This window comes from Aotus nancymaae, unplaced genomic scaffold (genome assembly GCF_030222135.1).
Source record: "Aotus nancymaae isolate 86718 unplaced genomic scaffold, 86718_ANA_hifiasm-v0.15.2.pri h1tg000028l, whole genome shotgun sequence".
Classification (NCBI taxonomy): domain Eukaryota; kingdom Metazoa; phylum Chordata; class Mammalia; order Primates; family Aotidae; genus Aotus; species Aotus nancymaae.
In genome coordinates, this window is record NW_026988441.1 from 25488460 (window position 1) to 25500948 (window position 12489).

A 12489-nucleotide genomic window follows, 5' to 3' on the forward strand; every position below is an offset into this window, starting at 1 on the left:
CAGGGGTTGCAATTGCAGTTCCTGACAAAACAGACTTTAAACCAACAAAGATCAAAACAGAAAAAGAAGGGCGTTATATAATGATAAAGGGATCAATTCAAGGAGCTTCCAGATTTATAAAACACATACTTAGAGACCAAAGAGAGACTTAAACAAACTCCCACACAATAGTGGGAGACTTTAACACCCTATTGCCAATATTAAACAAATAATTGAGATAGAAAAGTAACAAAGATATTCAGGACTTGAACTCAGCTTTGGGTCAAATGGACCTAATAGATATCTACAGAACTCTCCAGCCAAAAACAACACAATACACATTCTCCTAAGTGCCACATGGCACTTACTTTAAAATTAATCACATAATTGGAAGCAAAACACTCCTCAGCAAATACAAAATAACTGAAATTATAACAGTCTCTCAGACCACAGTGCAAATTGGAACTCAAGAGTAAAAAACTCAAAACCACAACCGTATGTGGAAATTAAACAATCTGCTCTTGAATGACTTCTGGGTAAATAATATTATTAAATTAGAAAAGAAGAAATTCTTTGAAACCAATGAGAACAAAGAGACTATGTACTAGAATCTCTAGAATGCAGCTAAAGCAGTGTTTGGGGAAAATTTATAGCACTAAATAGCCACATCAAAAACGTGGAAAGATCTCAAATTGACACCGTAACATTGCAACTAAAAGAACGAGAGAACCAAGAGCAAACAAACCCAAAGCTAACAGAAGACAAGAAATAACCAGAATCAGAGTGAAATTGAAAAGAGACAGAAACACAAAAAAAAACCTGCTAGTGCAGAGAAGGCTAAAAAAAATGGAGTTTAATGCAAAGAAAAATATGTTAAAAAAAAGAAAAAGAAACACAAAAAAACCGTAAAAAAAAAAAAGCAATGAATCCAGGAGCTGTTTTTTTGAAAACATTAATAAAATGGATAGAACACTAGCAAGAGTAATAGAGAACAAAAGAGAGAAGAATGAAACAGACACAATACGAAAAGATAGAGGGTATCACCACTGACCCCATAAAAATATAAACTATCAGAAAATACTATAAATTACTAGACACATACACCATCCCAAGACTGAACCAGGAAAAATTTGAATCCCTGAATAGATCAATAACAAGTTCTGAAATTAAGGCAGTAATAAATAGCCTACAAACTAAAAATGCCCAGGGGCAGATGGATTTACAATTGAATTCTACAAGAGGTACAAACAGAAGTTGGTACTATTTCTTCTGAAACTATTCCAATTGATAGAAAAAGAGGGACTCCACCCTAACTCATTTTATAAGACCAACATCATTCTGATACCAAGGTCTGACAGAGATACAACAACAACAACAAAACTTCAAGCCAATATCCCTGATAAACACTGATGCAAAAATTCTCAATAAAATACTGGCAAACCAAATCCAGCACCACATCAAAAAGCTTATCCACTGCGATCAAGTCAGCTTCATCTCTGGGATGCAAGGATAGTTCAACATACACAAATCAATAAATGCAATTCATCACATAAACAGAACTAAAAACAAAAACCACAATTATCTCCATAGATACAGAAAAGGTCTTTGATCAAATTCAACATATCTTCATGTTAAAAATGCTCAATAGGCTGGGCATGGTGGCTCATGCCTGTAATCCAAGCACTTTGGAGGCCATGGCGGGCAGATCACCTGAGGTCGGGAGTTCAAGATCAGCCTGACCAACATGGTAAAACCCGTCTTAAAAAAAATAAAATAGCCGGGCGCAGTGGCTCACGCCTGTAATCCCAGCACTTTGGGAGACCGAGGCGAGTGGATCACGAAGTCAAGAGATCGAGACCATCCTGGTCAACATGGTGAAACCCCATCTCTACTAAAAATACAAAACAATTAGCTGGGCACGGTGGCGCATGCCTGTAGTCCCAGCTACTCAGGAGGCTAAGGCAGGAGAATTGCTTGAACCCAGGAGGCGGAGGTTGCAGTGAGCCGAGATCGCGCCATTGCACTCCAGTCTGGGTAACAAGAGCGAAACTCCGTCTCAAAAAAAGAAAAAAAAAAAAGAAAGAAAAAATAAATAAATAAATAAAATAAAATAAAAATGCTCAATAAACTAGGTATTTATGGAACATATCTCAAAATATTAAGAGTCATTTATGACAAACTCACAGCTAATATCTTACTGAAAGGGCAAAAGCTGGAAGCATTCCCCTTGAAAATTGGCACAAGACAAGAATGCCCTCTCTCAGCACTCTTAGTCAACATAGTATTGGAAGTTCTGGCCAGGGAAATCAGGCAAGAGAAATAAATACGGGGGATTCAAATAGGAAGTCAAACTATCTATGTTTGCAGATGACATGATCTTACATCTAGAAAGCCCCACTGTCTTAGCCCAAAAGCTTCTTCAGCTGATAAGTAGCTTCAGCAAAGTCTCAGGATACAAAATCAACGTGCAAAAATTACAAACATTTCAATACATTAACAATAAACAAGCAGAGAGCCGTATCATGAATGAACTTCCACCCACAATTGCTACAAAGAGAATAAAATACCTAGGAATACAGCTAACAAGGGAAATAAAGGACCTCTTCAAGGAGAACACAAACCACTGCTCAAGGAAATCAGAGAGGACACAAACAAATGGAAAAACATTCCATGCTCATGGATAGAAAGAATCAATATTGTAAAAATGGCCACACTGCCAAAAGTTATTCAATGCTTATCCCACTAAACTGCTACTGACATCTTTCACAGAATTAGAAAAAACTATTTTAAAATTCATGTGAAACCCAAAAGACCCCATATAGCCAAGGCAATCCTAAGCAAAAAGAACAAAGCTGGAGGCATCATGCTATCTGACTTCAAACTACACTACAAGACTCTAGTAACCAAAACAGTCTGGTACTAGTAAAAACATACACATAGACCAGTGAAAAAGAATGCAGAACTCAGAAACAAGACTGCCTATCTACAACCATCTGATCTTTGAAAAACCCGACAAAAACAAGCAATGAGGAACAAACTCCCTATTTAATGAATGGTGATGAGAGAACTGGTTAGCCATATGCAGAAAACTGAAAACAGAACCCTTCCCTGCACTTGTATAAAAATTAACTCAAGATGGATTAAAGACTTAAATGTGAAACCCAAAACTATAAGAACCCTAGAAGAAAATCTAGGCAATACCATTCAGGATATAGGCATGAACAAAGATTTTATCAAGAAAACGTCAAAATCAACTGCAACAAAAGGAAAACTTGATAAATAGAATCTAATTAAACTAAAAACCTTCTGCTAAACAACAACAACAAAAAAAACTATCATCAGAGTGAAAAGACAACCTACAGAATGGGAGAACAGTTTTGCAACCTGTTCATCTGACATCGGTTAATATCCAGAGTCTAAAAGGAACTTAAGCAAATTTACAAGAATAAAACAAACAACCCCATTAAAAAGTGGCAATGAAAATGAACAGATACTTTTCAAAAAAAGACATTTATGTGGCCAACAAACAAACAAATCTCAACATCAGTGATCATTAGAGAAGTGCAAGTCAAAACCAGAACTGGATACCATCTTATGCCAGTGAGAATAGTGATTATTAAAAGGTCAAGAAACAACAGATGCTGGTGAGGCTGTGGATAAACAGAAATACTTTTACACTGTTGGTGGGAATGTACATTAGTTCAATCATTATGGAAGACAGTATGGCAGTATTCCTAAAAGACCTACAACCAGAAATACCATCTGACCCAGAAATCCCATTACTGGGTATATACCCAAAGGAATATAAATTATTCTATTATAAAGATACATGGATGTGTATGTTCATTGCAGCACTATTTACAATAGCAAAGACATGGCATCAACCCACATGCCCATCAATGGCAGACTGGATAAAGAAAATGTGGTACATATACACTACGGAATACTATGCAACCATAAAAAATAAAATCAGCCAGTTGTGGTGGCTCACACCTGTAATCCCAGCATTTTCGGAGGCTGTGGCGGGACAATCATGAAGTCAAGAGATCAAGACCATCTTAGCCAACATGCTGAAACCCCGTCTCTACTAAAAATATAAAAATTAGCTGGGCGGCTCATGCCCGTAGTCCCAGCTGCTTGGGAGGCTGAGGCAGGAGAATCACTTGAGCCCCAGAGGCAGAGGCTGCAATGAGCCAAGATTGTGCCACTGCACTCCAGCCTGGCAACAGAGCGAGACTCCATCTCAAAAAAAAAGAAAAAAAAGAATAAGGATCATGTACTTTGTGAAGGCATGGATGGAGCTGAAAGCCATTATCCTCAGCAAACTAATGCAGAAACACAAAACGAAACACCACATATTTTCACTCATAAGTGGGAGCTGAACAATAAGAACGCATGGACACATAAAGGGGAACAACGCACACTGGGACCTGTCATACTGAGGAACAGAGAGCATCAAGATAAACAGCTAATGCACACAGGGCTTAATACCTAAGTGATGAGTTGATAGGTACAGTAAATCACCATGGGACATGTTTACCTATGTAACAAATTTGTAAATCCTGCACATGTATCCCAGAACACACAAAAAAGTAAACCCAATAACAACGAAACTGGTAATAGTAACTTTATTTCTTTAAGCAATCATTTTAAACATAAATTAATTAAACTACTTAATTAAAAAAATGTAATCTCAGGACTTTGTTAGGCCCAGGGGGGCTGATCACTTTAACTCAAGAATTTGAGACCAGACTGGACAACATGGCAAAACTCTGTCCCTGCAAAACAAACCAAACAAAAACAACGAGCTAGGCACGATGGCACATATTTGCAGCCCAGCTACTTGAGAAGCTAAAATGAGATCATCTGAGTTTGGGAGGTTGAAGTTGCAGTGAGCTGTAATCACGCCACTGCAAACCAGCTTGGTTGACATAGTGAGACTTTATCTCAAAAATATGTAAATTTATAAAAAGAAAAAGGAATAAGATGCCTAAGTTTAAGTAAAAAAGCATACAATATGCTGTATATAACAGACTCAGTTTAGCATTGAGTCAAATAGGCTGAAAGTAACAGTACGAAAAGAATCTATATTCCATGCAAATAGTAACCACAATTGGGTGAGGTGGTAGTAATTATATTGGATATAATATCCTTTAAGTCAAGTACTAACATGAGACAAACACTGATGTTATACAATGGCCAAGTAGGTCAAGAATCTATAACTATCATAACTACCTATTTATGTTTATATGTATATGTATATATAACATTAGGACTCCAAAATATATAAAGAAAATTTTGGCAAAGGTAAAGCAAGAAATACATAGCAACATAATAATTGTAGACATAAAGACCCATTTGTTGGGATTGTATTGACAACTTAATAAAATTAAACTTTTTGAACCTTGAGTTGAAGACTGTGTTTTTATTTTATTTATTTTTATTTTTAGAGACAGGCTCATGTTGCCCATGCTAGTTTGGAACTTCTGGGTTCAACCAATCCTCTTGGCTTGGCCTCTCAAAATGCTAGTACTACAGGTGTGAGCCACTTCACTCAGCCCATGTGTTTTTTTTAAATATATTCTTGGATTTGCTAGTTTTACTTTTCCCTTTTTTTTTTTTTTTTGAGACAGAGTCTCTGTCACCCAGGCTGTGGTGCAATGGCACAATCTTGGCTCACTGTAACCTCCACCTCCCAGGTTCAAGCGATTCTCTTGCCTCAGCCTTTCAAGTAGCTGGGATTACTACTACTCGCCATTATGTCCAGTTAATTTTTGTATTTTTGTAGAGATAGAGACTGGGTTTCACCATGTTGGTCAGGCTGGTCTTTTTGGATTTCATATGAATTTTAAAATAATTTTTTCTAATTTTGTGAGAGATATCAGGAACAGTTTACTGGGATAAGAACTGAATTACTTTTGGCAGCATGGCCATTTTTACTCCAGCGTGGATGACAGAGCAAGACTCTGTCTCGAAAAAAAAAAAAAAAAAGCAAAAGTAAAACTGATCATCTGAGGTCAGGAGTCCGAGACCAGCCTGGCCAACATGGTGAAATCCTATCTCTACTAAAAATACAAAAATTAGCTGGGCATGGTGGTTGTTGCCTGAAATCTCAGCTACTCAGGGGGCTGACAATAAGTGCTTGAACTTGGGAGGTGGAGGTTACAGTGAGCTGAAATCATGCCATTGCACTCCAGCTTGGGCAACAGCAAGAGACCCCATCTCAAAAGAAAAAGAAGAGAAAAAAAGAAAGAAAATCTTGTCATATTTTAAGATAAACTTTGAGAATATTATGTCACCTAAAATAAGCCAGTAATGAAATGATGGATACAGTATGATTCCACTTATATGAGGTATCTTAATTAGTCACACTCATAAAAACAGAAAGTGGAAGGGTGTTTCTCAAGGTCTAGAAAGAGGGTAAAGTGGGTTGTTGTTATTTAATAGGTATTGAGTTTTAGTTTCACAAAATGTAAAATACCTAAAAGTCTTTTGCCTAACAATGTGCATATAATTAACATGCCTGAAATGTAAAGCTGCTTTTTTTTTTTTTTTTTTTTTTTGAGACAGGGTCTCACTCTGTCACCCAAGCTAAAGTGCACTGGTACAATTTTGGCGTACTTCACCCTCAAATTCCAAGACTCAAGTAATCCTCCCTACTCAATCTCACAAGTAGCCTGAACCACAGATGCATACCACCATGCCTGGTTAGTTTTTATTAAAATTTTGTAGAGAGGGAATCTCCATATGTTTCCTAGGTTGGTTTCAAACTTTTGAGCTCAAATAATCCTGGATTATAGAGGTGAGCCACCACCATGTCTGGCCCTGAAATGTACCCTTAAATAGATTTAAGATGGTAAATAGTATGTTATGTGTTTCTACAAGAATTTTTCTAAAGAAAAAAATGGAAAAAAATATAGATTTATAAATCTTTTCAAAAATTACTTTCTAATTACAAATTGTTTCTCTCACACAAAGGTGGGAGAAACATCATCATTAAACACATGGTGAAAATAAGACATGGGGAAAATACTTCCATGGCTACTCACTTAGGTTAGGTAAAACAACCATTAAAAATTAGCTAAGAGTGCTTGCTTTGGCAGCGCATATACTAAAATTGGAACAATACAGAGAAGATTAGCATGGCCCCTGAGCAAGGATGACACGCAAATTCGTGCCATATTAAAAAAAAGAAATTAGCTAAGAAAGAATATATACAAGATAAGCCATAACCAACAATGGGGTAGTATTTATAGATAAACAGACAGACATATATATCTAATAGTGACAGATACATGGCTGATTTATAAGAGATAAACAGAATTGCAAACTGTCTAAAATTACAATCTATAAGAGAAACAAAAAAACCCCACAAAAACAAAAAAAACATATGTTAAAAACCTACACTAACAAAACAGTGGTATGAAACTGCACAACAATAAGTGACACATTCACTCATAAAATCTGCAATGCAACACTGATATACCATTAAAAAAGAATTTGTATAACTACAGTATTTGACTCTGTGTACTCATGAAAGGCAGGTATTTTGAATCACCGCCATGTACCATGGGGTAGTAAAATTTCAGAGAATATGCAGTATGATTATAAATAGAATATTCTAATAAGAAACTTTTAATAAATACATATTTAAAAGGAATTAGCAATAATTCTCATATTTGAAATATGATATTCTTACACAATATGAAACTGATGTAATCTAACTAACTTTAGAAACAAAAAGCCTTAAATTAAAATACTTAACGTTTTGCAAAAATATAGTTAGATCCTCCGATACATAAAACAAATATTTGACAATAAACTATGTTATCATTTAGATACAGGCTGAAGAAAGTGGATGAAAATCCTATAATTCCTTTTTGCCTGCAGCAAACTTAAATTATAAGTAACCATTTTAATAAATAGGAGTACCTACCGATTATGTCATTTACTTCAGGCATAACAAGTAAGTTCTACCATATTGCCCTAAATGTCTGAATCTAGAATTACAGACAAGTTTGAGATGTAAAACAGAAAGTAAAAACCTATAGAGTAATAAGTATAAAAAAAAAATGAAAAGTTCTCTATTTGCTTAACCTCTCTGAAGGAAGAAAATTTGTTAGCTATCCCTGACAAAAATGCCTTCATGAGAGAATCAGGCATCTTGGCTCACACCTGTAATGACAACTACATGGTACATTGAGGTGGGAGAACTGCTTCAGGCCAGGATTTCAAGACCAGCCTGGGTTATGAAGCAAAACCTCATCTCCAAAATAAGTGCCTGTAAGAAAGCTCTGAGATCCAGGGCGGGACTTGTGAAACTCTGCTAAAGCCCAAGATTGAAGAGTGTTCTTTTCAGAGGGCAGGTCCTCCTTCAGTTGAAAAACTACAAGAACCCTGGTCTTGGCTACAAACCAACAAATGGCCCACCCAACTTGCTCCCACTGAGAATTCAGAACTTATTCTGTAACCAACCCAAATTTCTCCAAGTCACAGTCTGGGAGTGATCCTGGCCTTTCAGAGGCCTGAAGGGAGACACCCATTTATAGCCATGCAGGCAGGCCTGCAGACCTTGGCCTTTACTGTGGTCCCTGAAAAAGTTCAATGACTCAGTTCCAGCTCCATGAGCCACAGTTCAAGGCCAGTTGTGCCTACAGAGAAACCCACACGGTGACCTGTGGAAATCCTCTCTGGTACTCAGTAAAAGCCATATTCATTCACATCCTGATATAAGGGCCATTATATACGATCCTGACTGCAGAAATCTGCCCTATTGTCTGCTCTAAGATCAAAATCCTGAAGGATATTCAATCCGTCCAAAAATAAAATGGAAATTACAACTCCCCAAGCCCCTGTTAACAAGCCAACTAAAGGTGGACCCTAGTGCAGACCCAGCAGCCTTGTGATAAAGCTACAACCCCTCTTCACTGCAAGCTCAGAGAGCATTCTATGACCCTGGAGACATGACAGAAAAAGATCTTTATATCCTAAAACCAGTTTGTTTGTTTGTTTGTTTGTTTGTTTTGAGACAGAATCTCATTCTGCTGTCCAGGCTGCAGTGCAATGGCATAATCTTGGCTCACTACAGCCTCCACCTCCGGGGCTAAAGCAATTCTCCTCCTTCAGCCTCACAAGTAACTGGGATTACAGGTGCATATCACCATGCCCGGATAATTTTTGTATTTTTAGTAGAGACGGGGTTTCACCATGTTGGCCAGGCTGGTCTTGAACTCCTGACCTGGTGATCCACCCGCCTCAGTATCCCAAAGTGCTGTGATTACAGCCATGAGTCACGGCACTCAGCCCTGAAACCAGTTTATAAAACCTTGAGGAGTTGTTTTCTCCTTCAAATTTACACACACCAATGCAAAACTGTATTGTGCCCATTGTCAATGCTTCTATTTTAACATAGCACTCACTGGAAGTATGTGGCAGAATAATAAATCAAAAACATTTTTTAAAAGCCACTGAAATGGAAGACAAGGCTGGGCGTGTTGGTTCACACCGGTAATCCCAGCACATTGGGAGGCCGAAGCGGGTGGATCCCCTGAGGTAAGGAGTTCAAGACCAGCATGGCCAACATGGTGAAACGCCATCTCAACTAAAAATACAAAAACATTAGCTGGGCGTGGTGGCAGGTGCCCGTAATCCCAGCTACTCAAAAAAATGAGGCAGGAAAATTGCCTGAACCCAGGAGGTGGGAGGTTGCAGTGAACCAAGATCATGCCATTGCACTCCAGCCTGTGCCACAAGAAACTGTTTCAAACAAACGAAAAAAAAGAAATTAAAGAAAAATGAGTAAAAAGTTGCTGTTTGTGGATTATATGTTCTTATATATAAAAACCATAAACAGTCATAAACAGTACATTTAAATTTGCCTAAACTAATAAATACACCCAGTAAATTAGGAAAAATATAAAATTAACACACAAGTATAAGTTATTGTTCTATACACTTAAAACAAACTATCTAATAGAGAAATAACACAATCTTATTTAAAATAGCATTAAAATAATAAATTTTTGAGAACAAATTTAACCAAGGAGGTAAGAAATCTTTACAATGAAAGATGTAGTTATCAATAAGAGAAATTAGAAAAGACACAAATAAATTTAAAAATATTTCATGTCTATGGATTGAAAACATAAATATTGTTAAAGTGCCCTATTACCTAAAGTAATCTATAGAGTCACTAAATTTCCTTTCAAAATTTCAGTGCCATTTTTCTTCATAGTAATGGAAAATACTACTCTAAAATTTACAAGAAACAACAATAAACTTCAAATAACCAAAGCAATCTTGAGGAAAAAGAACAAAGAGGGGCATCATACTTTATAATTTGAAACTATATTTCAAAAATATATTAATAAAACCAGGATGGAATGTGCAGAAAAATAGCAACAACAACAAACAATGGAACAGAAACCACCAGCCTTGAATATTTCAGACATGATGCAAAAAGAGAACTAAGAAAATAGTTTGTCTGGGCACGGTGGTTCACACCTGTAATCCCAGCACTTTGGGAGGCCAAGGCAGGGAGATCACTTGTGGTCATGAGTTCGAGACCAGCCTGGCCAACAAACATGGTGAAACCCTGTCTCTATTAAAAATACAAAACATTAGCTGGGTGTAGTGGTGGGTGCCTGTTTCCCAGCTACTTGGGAGGCTGAAGCAGGAGAATTGCTTGAACCTGGGAGGTGGAGGTTACAGTGAGCTGAAATTGTGCCCATTGCACTCCAGCCTGGGCAACAAAAGAAAAATTCAGTCTCAAAAAAAAAAAAGGAGAAGAAAAAGTTTTAACATAGAGTTTCTCAAAATCATGCAGATATTTGTGTGTCCCCCAAAACAATGGAAAAGCAGCCAGATTGTGCAGTCTCGTGTGCCATGAAGAGGACTTTGGTTCTGACGGTAAACTTGAAGGGAGATGACCAAAGGGAAAGTCGAATCCTTAAAGAATTTAAAAGCATAGACAGAAGATGCCCCTATGTGAGAGTAAAATTTAAAAAACTCAAGCTTTCCAGAAAATATTTGCTTTGGAACACAGCTTCCCAAGTCACATTTTCAGCATTGGCTTTCTTTTTGTGTGGAGATCTCATCCATGTCATCTGTTGTGTTCACTCTCACCTACCTGGGGTTTCATCTACCATCTCATGTCTCTTCATATTCCAGGGCTCTTTTCCTTGCTCCAGACAGGTGATCAGATCTGGCTTAGAAACAGCAATACCTGCTTTATTAAAAATAAAAAAAAAACATGAATCTTTCTTATATTCTTCAGTTACCAACCTGGTACTGTGCTTACTAAAGAGGATGTAGAATATTCTAGAAAATTAATACTAAAATACAAATTTATGACAAAAATTTCTAAGTATTTAGAAAATATTTTAAATTTGTAGGTTCTTAACTTCACTTAAATATTTCACTTAAAGACCAATTTCAAAAATTGGTGGTGGTAAATAGGTTTTAAGAAATGGACAGCCAGGCGCTGTGGCTCATGCTTGTAATCCCAACACTTTGGGAGGCCAAGGCAGGTGGATCACTTAAGGTCTGGAGTTCAAGACCAGCCTGGCCAGCATGGTGAAATCCCTTCTCTACTAAAAATACAAAAAAATTAGCCGGGCTTGGTGTCGGATGCCTGTAATCCCAGCTACTTGGAAGGTTGAGGGAGAGAATTGCTTGAACCCAGGAGGCCAAGGTTGCAGTGAGCTGAGATTGTGCCACTGCACTCCAACCTGGATGACAGAGCAAGACTCCATTTCAAAAAAAAAAAATTAGCTGGGCATGGTGGCGTGCACCTGTAGTCTCAGCTACTTGGGAGGCTGAGGCAGGATCAGTTGAACCCAGGAGGCAGAAGTTGCAGTGAGCCGAGATTGCACTACTGCACTCCAGCCTGGAGACAGTCCAAGATCCTGTATTTAAAAAAAAAAAAAAAAAAAGATATGGGAAACAATATTTTATGCCACTAAATTTCTGGCATTACCACTAATCTAGAGTGAAGGATACAGATCAGCCCAGGAATATGGAAAGTTTAAGTCAAGATAACACATTTTGAAAAAATTCTTTTCTACGTGGACAAATCCTCAGGATTTTCTTAAAAACAGGAATCAGAAACTCATTTACACAAAGCATAAATTACCAAAAATTATTCTACAAAAAAAGAGAAATGAAACCCTTAGGGTATATTAGGAATTGTGTATGAAAGTTATTCTCACCCAAGAACGCCAGGTTTCTGTAGTTCTCTAACATCACTTTTCTATACAAATCCTGCTGAGCAGTGTCCAGGCATTGCCACTCCTCCAGAGAGAATTCTATGGCCACATCCCTAAATGTCAATGGCCCCTGAAAAACACAACAAGCACACAGACACATATATTTACCAAGTAGCCATGGGCAGAATTTATTATTTGAATTAAAGTGAAATGAGAAAGTAAAGAGAATTGGTTGTGACTTATAGAAATCATTGAAATTATCCAATAATTTTTAACACAGAAATATTATCTAATGTTTTCTCTA

At 37.2% G+C, this 12489-nt stretch overlaps 2 protein-coding genes and 1 non-coding gene across 3 annotated transcripts in view; 2 read left to right on the forward strand and 1 right to left on the reverse strand.

Annotated features, from left to right (window-relative positions):
• The window catches only part of LOC105710986 (zinc finger protein 93), a 491114-nt gene that overhangs the window by 239805 nt on the left and 238820 nt on the right, over nucleotides 1–12489 (forward strand). The gene's annotated exons all lie outside the window — the stretch shown is intronic.
• The window catches only part of LOC105710984 (zinc finger protein 430-like), a 39172-nt gene that overhangs the window by 7927 nt on the left and 18756 nt on the right, over nucleotides 1–12489 (reverse strand). The window contains 2 exon segments of the mRNA XM_064381571.1: nucleotides 11108–11203; nucleotides 12189–12315. Coding sequence (XP_064237641.1) covers nucleotides 11108–11203; nucleotides 12189–12315 — 223 coding nt within the window.
• On the forward strand, nucleotides 7067–7173 carry LOC135276843 (U6 spliceosomal RNA). The gene has a single exon (XR_010344401.1). It is a non-coding gene; the product is annotated as a U6 spliceosomal RNA (small nuclear RNA).